Source organism: Rhinoderma darwinii, chromosome 8 (assembly GCF_050947455.1).
Source record: "Rhinoderma darwinii isolate aRhiDar2 chromosome 8, aRhiDar2.hap1, whole genome shotgun sequence".
NCBI lineage: Eukaryota > Metazoa > Chordata > Amphibia > Anura > Rhinodermatidae > Rhinoderma > Rhinoderma darwinii.
This window is the reverse complement of record NC_134694.1, coordinates 24,874,152-24,897,632: the sequence shown is the minus strand read 5'-3', so window position 1 is coordinate 24,897,632 and position 23,481 is coordinate 24,874,152. Positions and strand designations below refer to the sequence as shown.

The window sequence follows — 23,481 nt, the reverse complement described above, 5'->3', positions numbered from 1 at the left end:
CTTAGATCCCCCATGCCCCTAATTAGCTTCGTTGCTCTTCTTTGTATTTTTTCCAACTCTAGGGCATCCTTTCTATGAACTGGAGCCCAGAACTGGACTGCATATTCTAGATGAGGCCTCACTAATGCTTTGTAAAGTAGTAATATTACATCCCTGTCCTGCGAGTCCATGCCTCTTAATACACGACAATATCTTGCTGGCCTTTGAAGCAGCTGATTGACATTGCATGCTGTTATTTAGTTTATGATTTACAAGTACACCCAGATCCTTCCCAACAAGTGACTGCCCCAGTGTAGCTCCCCCTAGGACTTATGATGCCTGCAGGTTGTTGGTACCCAAATGTATAACTTTACATTTATCCACATTAAACTTCATTTGCCAAGTGGATGCCCAAACACTTAGTGTATTCAAATCAGCAATTTACGAACATCTTCCATAGACTGAACTATATTACAGAGCTTGGTGTCATCTGCAAAAATAGAAATAGTGCCATTAATCCCATCCTCTATATCATTAATAAATAAGTTGAATTTGTTGCAATTAGAATAACATTTATTCTAATTCCAACATCTGGTGTGTGCGGAAGTTCTGCAATTTAAATGTCAGGAGAGCGGACAGGCCCTATTTAGGACTATCTTGTCCCTATGATAGAGGGGGGCTGTATAGGGTGTGTTGTAACCTCTGTACCTCCTCTGCTACACAGGCAACTTAACACATCCTGACTGCTGGTGATGGGTTAACCCAAATACATTTATAACTCTGGGCTTGTCTAGCACATCTGAACATTAGCAAGAAAATAAAATGAAACAGAATATGTTTTAGATCAAATGACTGGCTTCATACCAAGCTCAATGAGAGCACACACTCCACTGACATTTCTATGAAAGACTATGCTTCAAACCTTAAAGGAGAAACACAGGAAAAATTATCTTCTAATGTCATAGACACATGGTGTGGTCTGTGATCTCAGACCACTACCGACTTCAAGGATAAAAGGGCTCTATAGAATGCTCAAACCATTTTAACACTGCTCAGAGATTTCTGGAAATCTGAAACAACATTATAACCGAAGGGTCATTGATTTTAACCCCTTCCCGATGTATATTTGGCAGAGACCAGGTGGGAAATTTTAAGTGGGGTCACGGACTGCGAGGTTTCATTAGTTGTGCGTGTCGGCAGTATGTTAAAGCTGGAACCTTGCTGCAACAAGAGGGATCCCGCTCCTTTAGCCCCTTATATGCCGCGGTCAATAGCGACCGCAGCATCTAGGCCATTAGAAAGAGGAAGACTTAACAGGAGTGTGTAAATATCACCATGTACAGCAGTACATTAGTATTGCAATATATCATGCAAACGATACAACTCTCGGACTAATAAAGGAAGTAAAATACATTAAAATAAAAGGTTTTTTACATATACAAAAAAAAAAGTTAAAGGTTCAAACCCCTTTTTCCATATACCCCAAAAGCTTTGTAAAAAATTTTTTGCAAAACATACTGTTATCGCCGCGTCCGTAAAAGTTCTATCCATTACAATATAACATTATTTAACCCGCATGGTGCACGCAGTAAAAAAAAATAATTAAAAATTAAAATGCCAGTATCGCTGTTTATTAGTTACCTCATTTCCCACAAATAATTAAATAAAAAGTGATCAAAAAGTTGTATGTACCCCATAAAGAGCTCACATCGCTCAATCAAGTGAAAAATAAAAAATAAATTAACAATTCGTTTTTTTTCTTGGAAAAGAAGCGAAACATAAAAAAAAGATATAAATTTGGTATCGCCGTCATTGCATTGACCCGCTGTCGAAAAAACCCCCAAAATCAATGGAGGAATCCGTTTTTTTTTCCCAATCCTCCTCAAAATAATTTTTTTTCGTTCCCCGGTATATTATATGGTACAATAAATGAAGCCATGAAAAATTACATCTCCAAATATCAAGCCCTCAAACGGATTTATCAATGGAAAAAGAAAAAATTATGGTTTTTGACAAGTTGGGCGGAAAAAGCGAAAATGAATAAAACAATAAATGGCTGTGGAAGGGGTAGGGGTTAAAGGCCTAAGCCTAAGATAGCAGTGGGCTGAAAAAGTTATCTAAACCATTCCCCCCATAAACATGAATGCTTAAGGAGGACAAGCTGCTGCAGTACACCACTAGCAGCACTCTTCCAGGGGAACAAAGGATCAGACATGCTGAAACCCTTCAGTTGGGCTGCCCCCATATACATTACATCCATCTGTATACTCTGCTTTAAAGATTATTTACACTAGACAATTACGGTCATGATTTCTGTTCAAGAAATAATTGTCCAGTGTGAAAGAAAGAGAAGATCAAGAATAAAGGATAAAATTATCGTTAATCTTCATGTGAGAGCCCTCGACAGGCAAGAACGACGCTCCTCGTCCAACGAGGAGAAGTTTCCTCTTCGCTGTCAACGAATATCGTCCTAATGGAAATGGCCATCAGATCCTTGGCAACTACATTTCAGACCGCTGAGCGGTGGTTTACGGTTAAAGGGACCTCCCCCACTAAACTCAGAAATGTCAAAAATCATTTTAAAAGTATCGGAGGTGGGTCAATGAATTGCCAATTCTTTTATCCAGGTGATCATGAAGATGTCCATCCATATCATGTGTAGCATTCAGAGAAATTAAAATGCGTACAGTACATCCAAACAGATGTATATGTATATATGTGGTGTAAATCTTTCTATCTTAAGAGACCGAAATATATTTCTGGCATTCTAGTTTTGCTAGACTAGTATGGTCAGACGGTGATGTGTCTCTTCAGCTCAAGGCGTCAGAACCTATCTTGCTTATGAAGATAAACGAGTGACTTTGTCCCACTGCTGACCTTTAGGATATTGCAACTGTACAATGAGACAAATACTGAGAATATACAAAGTAAGGTGACTAGAGATGGCGGACACTGCGTCGGTAGACACATTGCTGGGTACTCACATTCTCAGGGATACTGGGCAGCTCTCGAGAATCAGGCACTGTGAAGTAGGAATGCTGGAAGGGAAAAATGAGAAAATGTTTGGTTAAAAAGAAAAAAAAAAACAGGAAAAAAAAAAAACGTGAGTGAGCCAAGTGAAGGGAGAACTCTGACCACAAACACTGTTCAAAGAAATCACCAACATGAAAGAAAGATGGAAATTTTACTTTACCACACTTCATAATAAAAAGAGCGTGCACTGGGATCTGAAACCAAATGCATCTGCCAGATGGATGGTGATGGCTGCACGGCAATCAGTTCCATACTGTGACATATCAGTGGCTTCACTTATCACCGGAATCACAATTTACGACTGGTGACAAGCTCATTGCATTTCTCTATAAATTCCTAATAAAATCTTAGTGTAAACCCAGAAGTATTCCAAGGGCCCTGTGTGTTTTTACAGCACCTAGGTGCTAAACACAGCAGATCAATGAGGTGCTTACCCGTGCTTTACTTTGTTTGCCATTGGCTTTCAGCTGATGTCACGGGGTCTTGATAATGGGAGACCCCCTGATCAATTACTTGGAACTAGGCAATATCAGAGTATTCAAAATGAAGCATAGCACCGCACCCATGGAAATCAATAGCCAATTATTGTTTTATAGTGGATCAATACAGTCCCGCAAAGCCCACCCTACACGATCAGCTCAATATGCTCATTTAACAAGGACTTGTATATAGTAGTGAAACTTTTAGATATTAAAATAAAGAACTGCATTAGGAGCAATTCCCTAATGTAATGTTAATATTAGATCAGTTGAAAGGGAACTCTGACCAAAGGCATTAATGCGTATTATGCACCATAAATGTCTGATTGGTGGCAGTCCCACATCTGGGAGTCCCACCTATCGGGAGAATGAGGATACTGTGACCCCCCATTTGGCAATCCAATATGGGCACAAGCTGAAAAGGGAGTGAGGAAAAGTAGACCAGGCCGAGCATGCGCTTATTGTAGTTCCAAGAACAGGTCCCTTTCACGGTATCGAATTAGGTGGCACCCTCACTTATTAAACAGTAGGGCTGTATCTTACCCATAAATGTCTATGGTTGGAATAACGCTTTATTGTGGTTATCAGAGTTCCTAAAAATTGCTTTCCTAATGGCTGAAAATGACATGAATTAACAAGACAAGCACTACTCACATATCCTTTCCCCCTTTGATCCAGCACTGCTGCTCCGGCAGCACTCCCAGTGATTACACGCAGGTATTATGAGCCCTCTGATTGGCTGCAGCAGTCACATGCTACCTGAATGTAAACCGTAACTGGAAGTGCTGTCAGGGTGGCGGTGCTGCATCAAAGGGGGAAAGGATATGTGAGTACTGCTTGTCTTGCAAATTCATGTAATTTGCAGTCCTTATGAAAAAAATGTAGGAACCCGGATAACCCCTTTAACAAGCGGCACTGAATTTGATCATTTCCTACTGCTAATTTGCAGGTGCTATCTACAGATGCCTGTATTAAACTACTGGTGCCTTAGGCGGCAAATTAACATTGCGTTTCAATTTGTTTTTTTGCCGTGAATCGTGGCAATACCGCACCCTTTTGCCACAATTTTCGTATAATTGCAGGCAAAAAGCGCACGTGAATTCCTAGCCTTAAAGGGGCTTTTGCTAAACAGCATGTTCAATTTGTCTCTCTCAAAATTTCCAATATACATTGTGGGATGACCATGGTGAACATTCTGAATCTCTACGGGTTTTCTAACTGCCTTCATGTCTCTATGCTTGCTTTCCATTTATCTGGAGATGACTTTTTCATTTGGTGAGCGCCCCTTATGATCGCCTGCCTCTTTAATTTTAAGACCTACTGAAGACCTAAATAGGGCTTGTGTTTAAGACTCCACTTTGCCAGTCTGTTCATCGAACTTTAATTATTCCATAATATTTAAGATATCCCATCCATAACATCTGGTGCCACATCTGGTATATTATCCTGAAAATCTGAAAGAGTCACAAGTTGAATAGCTTTGTTGTGATAGTAAAATAATTTGGCTTAAATATAACCAATCTGAACGGTAATGAAAACTTTTCGACAATGCAGTTAAATACATTCCATCAAGTTTCTTGTTGACAGCATAAGTGTTTAAATAGGATTAAACTATGGAAGGCATGCCACTGTCATACATTTTAAAGCTATAACAGTAAAAATCAATGACAGATTTGCTTGAAGACATTTTCATTTCCAGGCAAGTAAATTATTACTGCTTCAACAGATGACATATGTTGTGAGAACGTAAGAGAAAACAATACCAGGAGAGATTACAGATCTACCCAAAAGGAAGAAAAAAAACATATAGACAACATAACCTGCAGCACGCACTCTCTATGGCTTGACAGGTAGTAATGGGCTATAGAGATGACAGCGCATCACAGGGATAAACATCAAAAAGTGGTCACAATATACAAAGACAAGGAAGAAGGCAGCACTATGCCCCCAGTGATCTTCGGACTTTGCAAATATTTAATGTGCCGGAAGAGACCCGAGCATATAGCTCCTTCAGCAAAGTCTTTGATCGTTTTTTCATCCTTCCGCTTGAGTGCGTAGGGTATGTTGGAGGGGAAGAGAGAGGCTGTCAGCATTCCTAGAATCCACTGGCCTGAGAATGGGAGCAAGGTATGCCAGTGGACTACTAGCAATGGGGAAATTGATTTCTGCGGGTCAAATAGGCCTTTCCGGTGACACAGAATCATTGTGGTCCCTGCCAGCTGGTGACTTCTCAAAGCTTACCAACTGCAACCTGTCAGCTATACTTGCAGGAAGGGGTGATGGACATTAGCTGTAAGGGGCTTGTAGGGGAACAGATGATATTAGAGATGGGCTGACATCATGAAATATTTTCCATAAACCATAAGGACATGCTATGAACATATGTTAGACAGAAAAAGGTCACATCCATGAAAAACAGCATATGTGACTAATTGTATGGACTATTACATTGCTCCACACACTTTGACAGATCTTGCACAAGATGAATGCTCCCCCAAATCCATATTGCCTGTGTTGGGAAAACTATCTGACTAACGCTGGCATCATGGCGTCCAAGCCCCCTGCTCCAATGTAATGGCCCAATGGGATAGCCATTCATCCTAAACAAAAGGAAATAAGTCCCGTTGCACATCTTGTTCGGGAGATCCACTCTCCCATACGGCTATATTTGATCAAATGGAAAATCAGATTTCAGTTCGAGAGATGAAGCTTTCCTCCCAGATCTGATCCTCCTTTTGATCCAAACAGACATATAGGAAAGCGCTTCTCCAGAAAGCAATGTGCATGTAACCTTAGAGGAGAGGCTCAATTGTCTCACCTTCAGCAAAGATCGGCATTGTCTCCAATAGTTAAAGTGCAAAAACAAAGTTCTCATCCAACCATATTTCTGACACTCATCACAGGTATATAGTTTACTTCAAGATCAAATATTCAATAAACCAAATATTCCATGTTGCTATAGAAGATATATAGGAGCAGTAGGCTTTCCAAGCGCTGCCTTCTTCTTATTATTATTGGTATTATAATTATTAATAAAGGCAATCTTCCATCAACACCCATTATACTATCAATATACACCATCAGTCTATCTTTACTGTCACTATATGTGACCATGATTTGCATATCTGTTGAAGGAGAATCACCCCCCCCCCCCCCAGGTTGTCTTCTTTAGTCTTGAACACCATCGTTTGTTGTCATGGAAACAACAGTGTGTACTACGGTGGCATTAAACATGTAGAAAAGGTAGGTAAATAATTATACTAATTTGACTGGAAATAAAGAGCAAATAAAAATACTACTGTATAAAACATAAGCTCCATAGAATATGCCAAGAATTGCTTAAACAGTTATTTAATATAATGTTATTATTGGAGTCTTTCCCTTTAGCTGCAGAATAGTTTGAATAACCCAGAAGGGCAGCCAGGGAAAAGTTACATTTGTCCCTGTCAGCAGAATACAGGCTGTTTTATGATAGCCTGTAGTCCCATTCAAAAACACCTACTGTAAAAAGCAGCTATTAATATTCTAAAGATACAACATTTTACCGCATGTAAACCAGAACTTAAAATAGTCTTGCTTAAAAAAAAAGCTTAACCGTCTGCTGATAAAGCCCTTTATCCTAACATGCCTGATGAAAGTAGCACAAGAAGAAGCTTTAAGAGACACTAAACAGAAAATGCACAAAAAAACCTTTCTTAATCTTCTTTTCTTGCTCCTATTTTGTGTTATGTTGCAATTAAAACATATAGAAGATTATTTTATATATTTATCAGTGTCCCAGGTGATTAGCCATTTCCGCCCTCCTCCCAATTCTGTGTTCAGCGGAAAAACAACTAGATGCAGCAGGAACCTACTCCCTCTACCCTGTCTGCAGTAGGAGACACAGATCATTAAGCCCTACCCCTTGCTAAGCTCCACCTCCTCAGCTGTTCACAATGGAGCAGCTGAGCAAAAATTAACCCCTGTGTTCTCTGCAGGATTTCTACAAAAAGTTTATTTTTTATTTTAAAAAAAAGCCTGTAGACTGACAAACACTGTGAGCAAGTGTATCTCCTGTTCACATTTATCAATCATTTCTAGGTTTAGTGTTCCTTTAAAGCTGCCTATAACCGGATAAGAGTGTCAGGTTGAGATGTAAGAACTAGCAGATGCCGTTTTCCTTCTATTAACAAGCCTCAATTGGACATACAGAAATTAGATGAAAAATATGGAAGAGATTTATGCACAAAATGTGGCTGAAAATATGGAGTACATGGTGCATGTCAATATGATTATGTGTCTTTCAATACTTTAATTTATCTAAAAAAAATTTGAAAAGTGTTAAGTTAAAGGCACATGGTGCAGAGGATTTGTAACAGTTTATTAAACACATGCACCCTTTTTTGGCACAAAATACTGGTGTATGTGTATAACAGACATGAGGTGCCATAAGGAAGAGAAGTGTGTCTAACATTTCTAGTCAAATATATTACTCCAAATGTACCATTTTTATAAATTTGACACCATATCCGCCAACTTGTCAATTCATGCATCCTATGACACTATTATTATATCTATAAAAAGATAAAACAATGTTTCAAAGGTCAGCACTGATGCTGGTCTTACCACGCTCAAATGCACTTCAGTTCCAGGTTCTGGGACAGGCAGTCTATAGAGAGTCTCCAGTAGTTCATTACGCTGGGTATCCTAAAAGAACATCACAACTATTAATATTAGTTCATCAATATAAGAAAACAATGTTATTAACTTATTAAGTTCCCATTTGGTTCCAATGAAAATATACTTTCTGTGCTAAAGTGGACATAAGCACTGTGATTTTTCTACTTGTTATCACTCAGAGTTTCCCCTCCGCACAGAGCTAGGAAGTAATACTTTTTCTCCTGCTGTCCGACTTGCGCCCCGGATATTGCACGTAGATTATTACCAAGATCTAAGCTTTGGTCCTTACATTCTAGTCACAGCACATTTTCTAAGTCATGACGTATTACATACATCCTTGGAAATAAAAAGTTCATAGTGGCTTTCCCATTCCCTGCTCGGGAATTCCCTCTATGAGTCAGAGACGCTAACAGGCAGTGATAGTCATTGGGGCAGACTCAAACCGCCCATGTAATACATCCATGGGCTTAACTGTAGCAGCTAGGGATGCAGAGATTGAGGGAACCCACACGGGTGCAAACGTTGTTCCTTTATGTGTGTAATAACAAGTTGGTGGCTCTCTGCTATCTAACAACACTATATGGGTTCTCTGATATATGGCGCTATTTTCAATATATAATTATTTCTACGTATGCTGTGTTTAAGATTCCTGTCCCTAAATGGTGTAGGACCCATCTAATTTTGCTAAGGTGCCCTATAAATTCTGGTTACGCCCCTGAATACATCTGAACTGCTGCCATTTATTACGTTACTCCCGCAGCGATGGTCACAGGGGAAATACACAGTCAGATAAATCTTCCGCTGGAAAAATCAGCTTTTTGTCAGGGATCTCGGGAGCAGGAAAAGTTAGAATTGCCGTTGTTCTTTCTCTGCATATGTACACTAGGCAATGGATAGTGCGGCCGATAATCTGATGATGACAGGCTGTTGTAAGATAATAACTATAGACTGTATTCCCATAAAAAGCTGTACGTCTTTGGTTTTGAGGTAACTCTTATGCTTAAATTTACATAAATTGGCAATGAACACTTTTCCTGAGGGTTCTCCAAGCAGGTCAGATAATGGAGGATTCATTTTACCTGGTTTTTTAAAGAGTAATCCGCCAAGATGTTAAGCAACTTGTAAAAGACTTCAAACCATGGGAGGTAGCTGGAAGAAAGCAAACAGAGAAGAGAGATAAGGTTTTGGACTATAAGTACTAAAATTTGATTACTAAATTCTCCAGAAAATCAATATTCTGACTTTATTTTAGCTCTCATTGGCTGGGGATCCAAATGCAGAAGGCCCCTGAGCCCCGAGTTGGGTACGAGTAGCTTAGTAGTCAGTCTTTGAACAGACGACCTCCATCATTCAAAAATTGCTTTGTTTTTGGTAAATTTTGAAGAGAGATTAAATATCACATTTTATACAAGCATTATCTTCAGTTCGTTTGGTTAAATCTCCCTTGGCTAAATCTAGTTTGCCCCTTACTTTATTATAAATCTAAAAGCAAATGGGAATAAAATAGCCGATGTAAAGGATATACTGCCATTTTTTTTATACAACCCCTTGCATTCACAAGTTGAATTGTTCCACAAAGTACTACACAAATTTTGTGATATTATTTCATACTGTAGAGCCATTGTCAGTGACCAGATAGAACATATCAATTAAATAAAAAACTAAGCCGCTGTTTCCATTGGCCTTTCGATCATTTTGATTGCAAGAGTAGTGCAGCCCGCAGCGCTATTCTTGCTGTCAAACAGACCGAAACTCCGAGAGACCCCATTAAAGTGAAAGGGGTCCGTCAGAGTTCGGTCGTTGAAACTGGCTCCAGCATAGCGATCATGGATAAATAAAAAATATATTCTATTGTAACGGATTTATTTTCCCCACACCATATTGTAATAGTAATAACCTGCCCGTACATGAAAAACGACATCTACATACCAAATAGTAATCTCTACAGCGTCACGGTATTGTCCAACTTACAGGTTGTAAAACGCTTTCTTTTTTTTTTTTAAAGTATTGTATACAAAAAAAATTCTATTATAAAATATAGTAAAAAAAAAAACAAAAAACAAAGAAACTACTTGGTAAACGGCCCCTTAATATTAAAGTTTTTAAAACATTTCTTCACTCCATACTTAGTTGAAGCAGGAGATTTCGAAAAAGTGTATAAATGTAGAAGGGGTGCCCCACAGCCCCGTAGACGCTAAAAACACAAAGAGCGGATTTTAAAATAGAGCCGAATAGGTTTTTAAAGTCTTTACAAGATACTGCATTCTGCCAACTGTAAGGGGATCTGTGCCCCTATGGTTAGGAACTGAGCAGCTTGTAGTAATAAATGAAGTGAGATGCAATTTACGTGACAGATGAGTGAGCGGCACTAATGTTTGTCTGAAGCCGGCAAGTACTACTGTAAAATTTAAGTAGCTTATCAAAATATACTGATAAGCAACATAACTTTTCATGTTATATGACAGCATTATCACTTGTGCTAATACATTTCAATCAGCCTGGGCTGCTGTGAACTGGATATTGCCGAGTGGAAAATGATTAGCAGCTTAAACAAGGAGCATGGAGCAGTTACTGTGTAAACATTCGGAGAGGATTAGGAGGCAGAAAAGTCTCTTGCTATAAACAAACTTGCACAGAATTGGAGCAGCTGAAGGAGTACCAAGAAACCCTCTCAGTAAGAGGACTTGGAGAGTGAGATTAAGGACCTTTAAGTAAACTGAAGGATTACACGACCCTTATCGCTGGAAGCTCCCCCTAGTTAGCTGAAAAGTGAGCGAACAGGGGGATTGTGGACAAAAATGGGAACAATCACTTGGAAAAGGCAGAAGAAAGAAACGTTAACAGAACGAAAGATTCTCTTCCATATGGCAAAGTGGAGGGGTTTCTGGGACTAAAACATTGATAGCCTATCCCGCCGATCATAAGAACGAAGAGGCTCTAAGTGGCTAATATATGCACATGTGTTTGCGAAAAAGGAATTCGATTGCGTGTCCCTATAGGGACAGGGATGGATGTGAGAAATTACAATCTCTGTACCGTTGGCGCTATATAAGAAACTGGAAATAAAAATAAAATTAATTTAGTCTACCCAACGTTGACATCTGACTGCAGACACTATTTGGCCTACATAAGCACAGCAGCGGGAAAAAGCTGCCAGGTGACACCAGTGGGTACATACTATGAGAACCACGATTTGCAACAATGGGCACATAAGAGTTGGTTTTGGAAGTGTAGCCAGGATAACAAGGATTGGGGATATGATGTGGCATGTGCTTCTCTTCTTCCATAATTGTGACTCCTGAATAATATTTTGGCATTATTGTTGCTCCCAAAAGGTAGTTAGCCAGCCAGCCAGCCACCCTTAGGCCATGTTCACACAGGGTGGATATGATGCATAAAAGTACAGTGTATCCACCCTGGAACCCGCAGTGAATTCTGGCCAAAAAACCGCACCTAATTGTGGGGCAGATTTTTGGATGGAATGTCCACGGTGGAAAACAGCGGTAAAAAAAAAAGTTTATACTTACCCCGTTCTCCGTAGTCATGGTGACACCTCCCTCTGTTGTCAGTGAAGCCCAGTCTCCTGGGATGATGTTTCATCCCATGTGACCGCTGCAGCATGTGATTGGATGCAGAAGTCACATGGGATAAAACGCCATCCCAGGAAACCGGCCTGGACGGAGAAGTATGGAGAACAAGCGAAGTATGAGATTATTTTTCAGCTCTTTGCTATTATTGCGATTTTATCTTCCCATTAAATTGAAAACCGCACCGCAGGTCAATTTATGAACGGATTTTCGGCAGAATTTTTACGCAGAATGTGGATGAGACTTCATCAAATCTCTTCCACTTTGCTGCTACTGTATTACGCTGCAGATTTTCTATAATAAAATCCGTTGCAGAAAATCCACAGTGTTCACGTGTGGACATACCCTTATAATATTCTACAATTAAGCAGAAGAATCTTATTACTTGATGTGTTTTGTTCACGTTAATGATGCAGTGGTATAAATAATATAATATATGATATAATATATATAATAATATAAGTTCAATGACATTTGCTGCAATTGGAGCATCATTATAAGATACACAATATAGGATAAAATGTCTATTACAGTGCAAAAACAGCCGTTTAGATTTATGGAAATACAAAAAAACTATTTATTTAAATTGTGAGCAAAAAACAAAGCTAAAAAGCTTAAAAAGAGTATAAAACATTTGGGTTACATAGGCGTGCGCTGCCAGCGGCAGGTCAGACAATTTGTATATATCTGATACTGCCTGAAGGTTTTTTTATTGGAATACAACCCAATACGATAAGAACAAGTTGCAATGGGGAACAGGGATAAAAGGAGGAATTAAGATGGTCTCATGTTCAATACAAATTCTCCCACTGGCTGTTTATTAAGAAGTTTTACACATTGTGATTATCACTCTGGTGGGTTGGTTTACAATCACTACAATATTTTGCAGTTGGCACCTATAATGTAACAAAATTTTGGTGTACAGATGTAGCCATCTTTATCTTGACTTTTAACGCATTACATACACAGTGGAAAGATCCTTCATGTTGACTTTTTCTATGCTTTTCAACGTCTTTTGTTGTGTGATATCACGCTGCAGCAAGTTATCAGAGTCAAGATAAAGATGGTTACGTCCGTACATAGATTTATTGATGAAATTAGGTGCCCCAGGTTAGACGTTGGCACACTGCTTGGATACATCAGCGCAGGGAATGAATTAAGCTCCCTACACCAGTTTTCTGGAGTAGAAAAGTTGCAATTTGCGCAAAACTTCCCTCTTAATAAATCAGGTGTTTATTACTCCAACGAGTTTCAGATGAAGACTAGCAAATGCAATGCCAGTCTTAATAAATTGCCCCCGTTGCCTGATTGGCGCATGTCCAACTGCTGTGCCCTCCATCAATACCTAGAACAATGTGGATGTGGTGCTAGAAAAGCACTGTGCTAATTGGTCTCCAGATGGCACCGCTCGGTTTTCTCTGGAGGTAGCATGATCAGCCCATTATAGTCAAAGGCTGAACATTCGGCAGCCCAGAAAAAAAGAGAGCATAGCCAACAGGAGATCAGTGGGGCTCACAGCAGTGGGGCTTCTGTTGATTCTAGCAATACGCCACCAATGTCTATGCATTCTTTAACCCCTTTCCGACATTTGTCGTAAGTATACGACATGGAAAGTCAGTGCTTCCCGCAAAATGTCGTATACTTACGACAAATGCATGGCACCAGCTCAGAAGCTGAATCAGTGCCATCATCCCCGGATGTCAGCTGTATCTGACAGCTGACATCCTGCTGTAACGGCGGGGACCAAAGTTAGCTTCGATCCCCTCTATTAACCCCTTAAATGCAGCCGTCAATAGCGATGGCTACATTTAAGGTGTTTGCAGCTCGACACCCCAGCAATGAAATCGCTGGGGAGTCGGTGGCTGCAATGGCAACCGGAGGCCTAATACTGGCCTCCTGGTGTGCCTAGGCGGGGCCTGAAAGGCTTCCGTAGCCGCCGGCAAGATGGTGCCGGCTCAGGAGATGAGCCGGCGTCATCAGCGGTGGATATCAGCTGTATGTTACAGCTGACATCCACCTGTAACAGCAGGAACCAGAGCTAGCTCCGATCCCTGCTAGAAGCAAGGGTGCCCGTATTATACCAGGACAACACTTCTTAGCAAAATTCCCCAAGCTGCAAAGGTGCGGAGTGTGGACCAAAAGGGGGATAAGTAAAGACACCGTTTATCAGTGCGACACCGGCCTGTGCAGAAAGGATTGCTTCACAGCGTAACACACATCTATGAATTATTTTATTGTTTACCCCATTATTATACCCCCTGACTATGCCGCTGATGTACTCTGCCCAGCTTACATATGCCCCACATTATAAACTGAAAAACTACCACCAAGCAAAATCCACGCTCCAAAAGCCAAATGGCGCTCCCACCCATCTAAGCCCTACAGTGTGCCCAAACAGCAGTTTACTTTCACATATATGGCACCGCCATACCCGGGAGAACCCTTTTAACAACTTTTGGGGTGGGTGTCTCCGGTGGCACAAGCTGGGCACGACATACTTGCCACTGAATTGGAATTTCTGGGGAAAAATGTTGATTTTTACTTTGCACCATACGCAGCGCATTTATTTATGGAAAAGACCTGTGGGGTGAAAATGCTCACTACACCCCTTCATATATGCCTTGAGGGGTGTACTTTCTAAAATGGGGTCACTTTTGGGGGGTTTCTTTTATTATTTCCAATCTGAGCCTCTGCAATTGTGAACCAATTCTGTGTAAATCGCCAAATTAGGCCTCAATTTCGCATGGTAATCTTTCACTCCTGAGCCCTGTCAAATGTCCAGGCAAAAGATTAGGGCCCCATGTAGGGTGATTCTAAAACCGGGAAACACAGCATAATAATTAGAGAGCTGTCTTGTTATGGTGGCACAAGCTGGGCACCACATATTGGCATATCTATTGAAAAATCCCATTTTTACTCAGCAATATCGAGTGCACACTAATTTATGCAAAACACCTGTTTTGGTCCCACAGGGGTTTTGAAAATGCTACATAGCGACCAGAAACCAATCCAGCAAAACCTGTAGTCCGAAAGCCAAATGGCACTCCTTCAGTTCTGAGCCCTGCCGTGTGCCAAAAAATGTGTTTATAACCACATATGGGGTATTGCCATACTCGGGAGAAATTGCTTAACAAATGTTGGGGTTCTTTTTCTGCTTTATGATTTGAGAAAATTAAAAATTTTGCACTAAAGTTACGTCTTATTGGAAAAAAATAAATTTTTATTTTCACTGCCCAGTTCAAATAAAATCTATGAAACAGCTGTGGGGTCAAAATGCTCACTACACCCCGAGATTAATATCACAAATGGAGTCCCTTTTGGGTAGTTTCCACTGTACTGGTACCTTAGAGGCTTTGCAAAAGCTACATGGTGTCAAGAAACCAATCCAGCAAAATCTGTGCTCCGAAAGCCAAATGCTGCTCATTCTCTTCTGAGCCCTGCCGTGTGCCCAAACAGCAGTTTATGACCACATATGGGGTATTGCCGTACTCGGGAGAAGTTGCTTTATACATTTTGGGGTTCTTTTTTTCTTTTATTTGTTGAGAAAATGAAAAATTTTGAGCTAAAGCTACATCTTATTGAAGAAAAAGGATTGTTTTTATTTTCACTGCCCAATTCTAATAAATTCTATGCAACACCTGTGGGGTCAAAATTATCACTACACCCGTAGATGAATTCTTCAAGGGGTGTAGCTTCCGAAATGGGGTCACTTTTTGGCCGTTTTCATTGTTTTGTCCCCTCAGGGGCTCTGCAAATGTGACATGGCCTCCGCAAACCATTCCTGCTAAATTTAAGCTCCAAAAGCCAAATGGCGCTCTTTCCCTTCTCAGGCCTGCCGTGTGTCCAAACAGACGTGTATTACCACATGTGGGGTACTATTTTACTCGGGAGAAATTGCTTTACAATGCTTTTTCTCCTTTAGTTCTTGTGGAAATGTGAAAAAATTAGCTAAACCTACATTTTCTTTGAAAGAATGTAGATTTTCATTTTCACGGCCTACTTCCAATAATTTCTGCAAAAAGCCTGCGGCGTCAAAATGTTCACTACACCCCTAGATAATTTCCTCAAGGGGTGCAGTTTCCAAAATGAGGCCACTTGTGGGGGGTTTCCACTGTTTTGGTCCCTCAGGGGCTTTGCAAATGCGACATGGCCTCCGAAAACCATTCCTGCTAAATTTGAGCTCCAAAAGCCAAATGGCGCTCTTTCCCTTCTAAGCCCTGCCGTGTGTCCAAACAGCCGTTTATGACCACATGTGGGGTATTGTTTTACTCGGGAGAAATTTCTCTACAAATGTTGTGGTGCTTTTTCTCCTTTAGTCCTTTTGGAAATTAAAAAAAATTAGCTAAAACTAAATTTTATTTGAAAGAATGTAGATTTTCATTTTCATGGCCTACTTTCAAACATTTCTGCAAAAAAACTGTCCGGTCAAAATGCTTACTATACCCCTAAATAAATTCCTAGAGAGGTGTAGTTTCTCAAATGGGGTCACTTTTGGGGGGTTTCCACTGCTTTGGTACCACAAGAGCTCTTCAAAGCTGACATGGTGCCTAAAATATATTCTAATAGAAGGGAGTGTCCAAAATCCACTAGGTGCTCCTTTACTTCTGAGGCCTGTGTTTCAGTCCATAAGCACACTAGAGCCACATGTGGGATATTTCTTAAAACTGCAAAATCTGGGCAATAAATATTGAGTTGCATCGCTCTGGTAAAACTTTGTGTTACAAAAAAAATGGATTCAAAATGAATTTATGCAACAACAAAAAAAGAAATTTGTAAATTTCACCTCTAGTTTGGTTTAACTCCTGTGAAACGTCTAAAGGGTTAAGAAACTTTCTAAATGCTGCTTTGAATACTTTGAGGGGTGGAGATTTTAAAATAGGATGACTTATTGACAGGGGGTTTCTAATATATAAGGCCCTAAAAGCCACTTCACAACTGAACTGGCCCCTGTAAAAATAGCCTTTTGAAATTTTCTTGAAAATGTGAGAAATTTCTGCTAAAGTTCTAAGCCTCGTAACGTCCTAGAAAAATAAAAGGATGTTCAAAAAACGATTTCAATCTAATGTAGTCATATGGGGATGTTAATTACTGACTATTTTGTGTGGTATAACTGCCTGTCTTACAAGCAGATACATTTAAATTTAGTAAAGAGCTCATTTTTGCAATTTTTCGCAAAATTTTGGTGTTTTTCACATTTAAATACTGAATGTATCGAGCAAATTTTGCCAGTAACATAAAGTCCAATGTGTCACGAGAAAACAATCTCAGAATCGCTTGGATGGGTGAAAGCATTCCGAAGTTATTACCACATGTGAAACATGTCAGATTTGAAAAATGAGGCTCTGTCAGGAAGGTCAAAAGTGGCTAAAGAGGGAAGGGGTTAAAGTCTCAGGATAAATCATCCTCTTTAGAAAGAAGAGAATCCTGATAATATACAGAAGCAGCGCTGGTGATTTGAGTAGTATGATCTCCATTCACAATCTATATAGTGGGCAGTCTGAAATTCCCAACAGCTCTGCAGGTCACTTATAGAAAGAGTGTTATACTGATAATACTGTTATATCATGGAGCGGATATTAAAGCAGCTCCCTAATATATTCTCATAGGCTCACTAAAACTCAATCCATCACTACCTAAGGAGCACCAGAAAGTCAGTGACCTTGACTAAAATGTGTTTTTAATCGCCTGTGCAACCTATCTATATAACCTGCATATACTTTATTTTATTCTAAGCCTTTTTTTTAACCCACTTTCACAGGTAGTAGATTGATATTTCCTCATAAAGTTATAGAAAACATCAGATCTTGTCTAAAAAAAATTGAATTAAAACGGTTTTCCATGATTTCACTGATGGCACTTCCCTAGGAATAGAAGAGGATGTGTAGGATAGTAAAACGTCAAGGACCCTTCATTCTCGAGATTGAGAAGTATTTCCAAAACATCTAAATAGTCAAATACCAGTAACTCAGAAAGGTCAGCATGTTCCACACATAGCAAAGTGATAGTTTACCAATAGTAGCTAATGGAAAATATTCCAATACCAATATGGCTGCACTTCCTGTTGTCACTCTTGCAAAAATGGCTGCCACCACTGAATCGGAAAATGTCAATATCTCACTAAGTAAAACAAGCATCATTACCTAACTATGTGTGGATTCAGACGTGGCAGAGTTTTTTTTCCCTTGAAATCGGCATGGAAACCGCAGAAAAATGTGAATTTTTTTTCTTCTACATATATTGTTTTTTGAACGGTCACAGATTTTCGGTGTGGAATCGGCACTGAAAAACCCCAAAGTCTGAACATACCTTGTGGCTACTGCTCTAACTTCTGAATAACTAATACCGTCTATGGATAAAAAAAGTTCAGAGCAGCGCTGAAAAACACTCAATGTGCAGAGCGGGTGCAAATCCCAAGATCCAGGCCAAGGACCTTCTTCCCATAGAATAAAGTAAAGGCAGCACTCCAAATGTGCAAAAGTGAAAAAAGTGGTTCGTTTAATCTATATGCAACGTTTCGATCCTGTATAGAAAGGTTCTAATACTGTCTGTGGCTACTTTTTGCGTTTTTGGTGGGAATCCTCTGCAAATATTATACCGTCTAAAGCGTTTTAATCACTAGTTATTGGATATATGACTTTTGCACTGAGGAAATACTATATTGTATATGGATTTTGGAGAGGGCAATAGAATTGAGCTATAACAGGATTACTCCGCCCCGCTCCTCTTTGATATGAAGTGATCTGGAAGTCATTATTATCTCAGGCATGTGATCTGTTCCAAGACAGGTAGAGTGTAAAATTCATACAGATTTGGGTTGAACGGTGCAAGTGAATGTGGCGGAGAAGCAGAAAACGATGAATATTAGTAGAGATTGGCACAGCTCACGGTATAAATATAATTGATATCAATGCACCGGGCATTCTACGTATTTGAAACCATGTTGAATATATGCGAGTGCACGTAGCTGGAGGGGCTTCCTTGGTGTGTTCAGTGTTTACAGCGCACGTGCAGTGTGTGTGCATTGCCTATCTTATGTCTAATGATGGCAGTGTTGAGGTACGTGGAGCTGACGTTTCCTGTCGCTTCAATCTACTAACACAGAGCCATAACAAGAAGTTTCGTTAACTCATTAACTCTTTACCTCCCTTTACAGTGCCTGAGGAATGCATCAAAATTACATATTTGCAGAATCTGAATGAAACGTGGCTAATGGAACATATTCATTTGACAAGGCTATAAAACATAGGACACTTTAGGTATTATGTCCTTTAGAACAGTGTCCAAGCTGCCTGTTTGACATGTTACAATCGGCATATTTAATCCACCTATTGGCATGAACCCGGTGCGAAAACTAAAATGTCAAATATTAGCTACTGAACTTAATGTAAAGACGACTGAATCCAAATATAAAAGATACAGGAGTGCGTACGTACGTTCTGAGTCCGCACGGTGAGCGGTGTGCAATTGTGTTCCACTATACTGGATTAGGCTTGATTTACACTATTTCCCTGAAGTTTTTGGATTCTTAAAGGGAGAAAGGGCCCTTTAAGTACTGTACATTTATTTGATACCCTAAACGAATGGGTGCAACAGCACCTACCGAGAAGACCCCAAAACTCTCAATCAGAGCGAGATAAAAAAAAAAGCACAAGAATATTCAACAGCACAAAGCTGAGAATGGACAAGAGGGATTCCCTGACCTGTTCCACGACTACATTAAAATAAAAAACAAAGGTGGTGTGGAGCAGGTCCGGTGAGCCATCCTTCTGAACCAGCAGAGAGCGTTTACATGCTGTATGCCAACTTGAGCGCCTTCAATCAGTAGTGGGTGCGGGGGGAACTGTACACTATTACCGTATTGCCAACTGGAATTTCTGTGCGGAAATTCCACAGCGTATTACAATAGCAGAAAAGCGGTGAAAAAAAAAAGTAAAAAAAAAAATGTGGAAATTGACCCGCGGTGCAGATTCTCAATCTGCAGAATGACAATAGCTCTTGTGAAAATGCTACGAAATTTCTGCAGTTGAAAATTCTGCCGTTTTCACGCTACATGTGGACGTATCCTTGGAACATCTCGGATTTCCTAATTGAAGCAAACTTTACCCTTTGACAGATTATCTTTAACAATTTTTTTTTTTAGAAATGCTGTAGGAAACATTTGCACTTGCAAAAATTAACATGGGTTTCCATAAGATCAGTTCATTTCCATTTCTTCTGGGATCACTTAAGAATGTAAGCTGCATTTGTGATCTAGTTTCGGCAGATTGTATTGGAACGGATATGAAGCAAATAACAGGTACCAGTCAGTTTCCCATCCCTTTACTGATCGGTTCTTTTTAAAACAAGATCATAACCGTTTACATCAAAATCCACTAAGTGAACCAAAAAATTAAAACGAAAAATGCCGACTTATTGCAGGTGTGAATACAGCCTTATGCACGGAAAGGAAGAGAAATGCCGCACACACCATCGGGTGTCATGTAGACCGGGTGTCATGTAGACCGGGTGTCATGTAGACCGGGTGTCATGTAGACCGGGTATCATGTAGACCGGGTGCTTTGCTGCCAATATGTCATTGTGAAACTATGCAAGTCTTTATCTGCGCTGAATGGCTACGTTTCTCTAAAAAGCAATAGAGCCTCGAGCCTATAACCCAAACACCCTGTGCCTTCCAGCTTCCTCAGCTCTACCAGTCACCCCTGTTGTGCGATTTATAGCTTATGACTTGCATATATTTAATTTGTAACCAAAAACTTCCCCTTCCTGTTAACTACCTTAGAACTTCCCGATTAACTCTTGTTTTTACAGGTCAGAGGTTAAGCAAAGGAAGGGAAGCAGGGGATTGTGAGAATGGCCAGAACCCACAGCTCGCTGTGTCCTGTGTAAGAAAACATTAAGAAATAAGTGATAGGCTAAAGACTGCTCGAGATGGTTAAAGTTCAAAGGATCAGGGAAACATAAATCATCACAGCAAAAAGTAAACAAGAGAAGGAGCTTTAGCCGTCCTCCGCCTTCCACTTGGGATCTGCTCCCAGTTATGGCAGTTTAGAGTTTTGCCTCCTAATATAAAATGACACTTTTACAGCAAAATTCCATAAAGGGAAAGAAATTTGCTCACACAGAAGACTCGATGTGTCAGAATTAACCATTTCACCCACAAGTAATCATGGCCGACCGTTATTACAGCTGTCAAGCGTATAAATGAGGGCGCTTTAATAAAGCTACTTTGGGTAAAATGTTGTGACCCCTTAAGTGCTTGTGCTTTTAATGTGCTATAAATCTGCGTCCGGCCGGTCGTCTATTACGCCGTATACAAAGAAGCATTGGTATTTCATTCATATGCTTCACCTTTTGATCAGCTCACCTGTATTTACGCTGTAAGTACATTAGAATTTTTATATTTTTTTTAAAACACAAAAAAAATCCCTATATTTTATGAAGTCCCTTATAAAGTGCAGTAAGGCGCAGCAGACACAGGGAGAAGCTGAAGGTCAGGAGGACATTGGTTTAAACACTCTTGAGTTAGGCTTGGCAAGCAGGTTTAGTGACTGTAGTAAATGAGGTGATGACATACGGATGCTGAATAAGCCACTGTGCGTCAGAGTATATACAGACATCCACTGCTGCATTAAAATCGGATAAAAAAATAAAAAGAAAAAATACTGCTCGGTTTATTTCTCACATAAAGGAGCATCCTTCGCTTTACCTGGACGTGCTTCAAGCACGTGCTCCGCGCCAACTTTCTATTCTTATTGGGGAAATAATAGGAAAAGAGTGGGGGGGGGGGGCAGAAGATGACATGGAGGCATCATTGTTTAAAGCGTGTGGGAGGAGAGGGGGTTTATGGTACCTACTAAAGAATGTAGTAACTTCAGGATAAATAGCGTGGAAAGAAATGTCATCATTATCACCATTGGTAAATGGCAAGCTCTGCAGTCCGCTATACACAGGAAGGTGCCGGATTAACGCTTAGATTCACACGTTGCAGATTTTGGTGCAGATTTTTGAGCCAAAGCCAAAAATGAATCGAGTAGGAAGGAGAAGTGTAAGTTCTTCCTTTACATCTCTCATTACTTTTGAAACTGCTTCTCGCTTTGGCTAAAAAAAACTCTGCATCAAATACGCGATATGTGAATCCAGCCTTAGGCCGTGTTCCCACTGGTTGGGTACGCTCCGTAAAAATCACGCAGTGTGTCCGACCTTAAACCGGCAGTACATTCCGATTGAAAAAAAAAATCGAACCACATTGGGGTACGTTTTTTTTAATGGAAATTCTGCTGCGGAATAAAGCGCTCATACTTACCCCCTCCGTCTTCTCTGCATGTAGTCCGGCCTCCTACGATAAGGTTCCAGGCCATGTGACGCTGCAGCCAATCACAGGTTCACATGGGATGAAGCGTCAACCGAGGAGGCTGGACTGCAGGAAGTAGGAGGGCGTTCTGGGTAAGTATAACGCAGCACAACTCGCAACACTTGGCTTTCTGTTGCGGATTTTGCATTGAAGTCAATGGGGAGAACCCGCAGCGAAAATAAACAAAGACGCAGCATAAATTGACATGCTGCGGAATTAAATTCCACACACAGTTCAATTTATTAACGTTTACGCTGCTGTTTTATTCTGCAGCGTGGGCATGAGATTTTCTAAATCTCATCCGCTTTTCTGATACTGTAAATGCTGCGGAATTTCCGCACACAATTCCGTTGTGGAAATTCCGCAGCGTTTACGCTACGTGGTAACCCGAGCTTAGGCTTTATTGAGACGTAAAGGGACAACATATAAGCCCCTTATTGTCCATATGTACATTGTATGTACATTTTAATGTCAGTATTTGTCCAGTATTATGACGGTGTTTACATTTTCATCCATATTTGGTTTCATATTTACATTGGTATTTATTCAGTCTAAGGCCCCATGCACACGAACGTGCTTTTGCGGCCGCAAATGCCGTGAAAATCCAAGGGAGAATTGCGTCCCCATTCGTTTCTATGGGGCCATGCACACGGCCGTAGTTTTTACGGTCCATGCATGGCCCAGGAGCCCGCACCGCAGAAAAACGGACATGCCTTATTACGACCGTCTTCTGCGGTCCGGGCTCATTGAAAATAATGGCCACGGCCATGTGCATGGCCCACAATTTGCGGGCGGCTTGCGGCTGACAGCCGGCCAACCCGAAAATCACGGCCGTGCACATGGCTACGTTCGTGTGCATGAGGCCTAAGGCCTAATTTACATGGACGTGTGAATTTTGAACGCGTAAAAAACGCTGCGTTTTGCGCATGTTGCAGTTCCATGTGTCATCAGTGTTTGGTGAGTGTCTGCGTTATTTTCGCGCGTATGGCATCCTTATGTCAAGTGGTTTTGACGTATGCAAAATAAAATGGAGGTGGTTTTCTTTTTCTCATCATTTTTTGAGCAACTGTTACGCGAATCACGCACAGCCCATGGATGTGTAATGTCCGTGATTTTCACGTACCCATTGACTTCAATGGGAGCATGATGCGCAAAAAACGCTCAAGTATAGGACATGCAGTGAGTTTCACGCAGCAGACACGCTGCGTGAAAAACACGGAATGTCTGAATGGCCCCATTGAGTTCCATAGGTCCGTGCGACGTGCGTGATTTTCACGCGCTTATCACGGACGTGAAATATGGTCGTGTAAATAAGGTCTAAGGTTGGGTTCACACAGAGTTTTTTTGCAGGAGGAAATTCTGCCTCAAAATTCAGTTTGGAATTTTGAGGCAG

The 23,481-nt window shown here is 40.5% G+C and overlaps 1 protein-coding gene across 5 annotated transcripts in view; it reads right to left on the bottom strand.

Annotated features, from left to right (window-relative positions):
• The window catches only part of DENND1A (DENN domain containing 1A), a 582,084-nt gene that overhangs the window by 323,649 nt on the left and 234,954 nt on the right, over window positions 1–23,481 (bottom strand). For all 5 annotated transcript variants that reach the window (XM_075835514.1, XM_075835510.1, XM_075835512.1 and 2 more), the window contains exons 6-8: window positions 9,230–9,299; window positions 8,097–8,177; window positions 2,964–3,017 (exon numbers count right to left, since the gene is read on the bottom strand). In XM_075835514.1, the coding sequence (XP_075691629.1) occupies window positions 2,964–3,017; window positions 8,097–8,177; window positions 9,230–9,299 (205 nt within the window). The remainder of the gene's footprint in view (window positions 1–2,963; window positions 3,018–8,096; window positions 8,178–9,229; window positions 9,300–23,481) is intronic.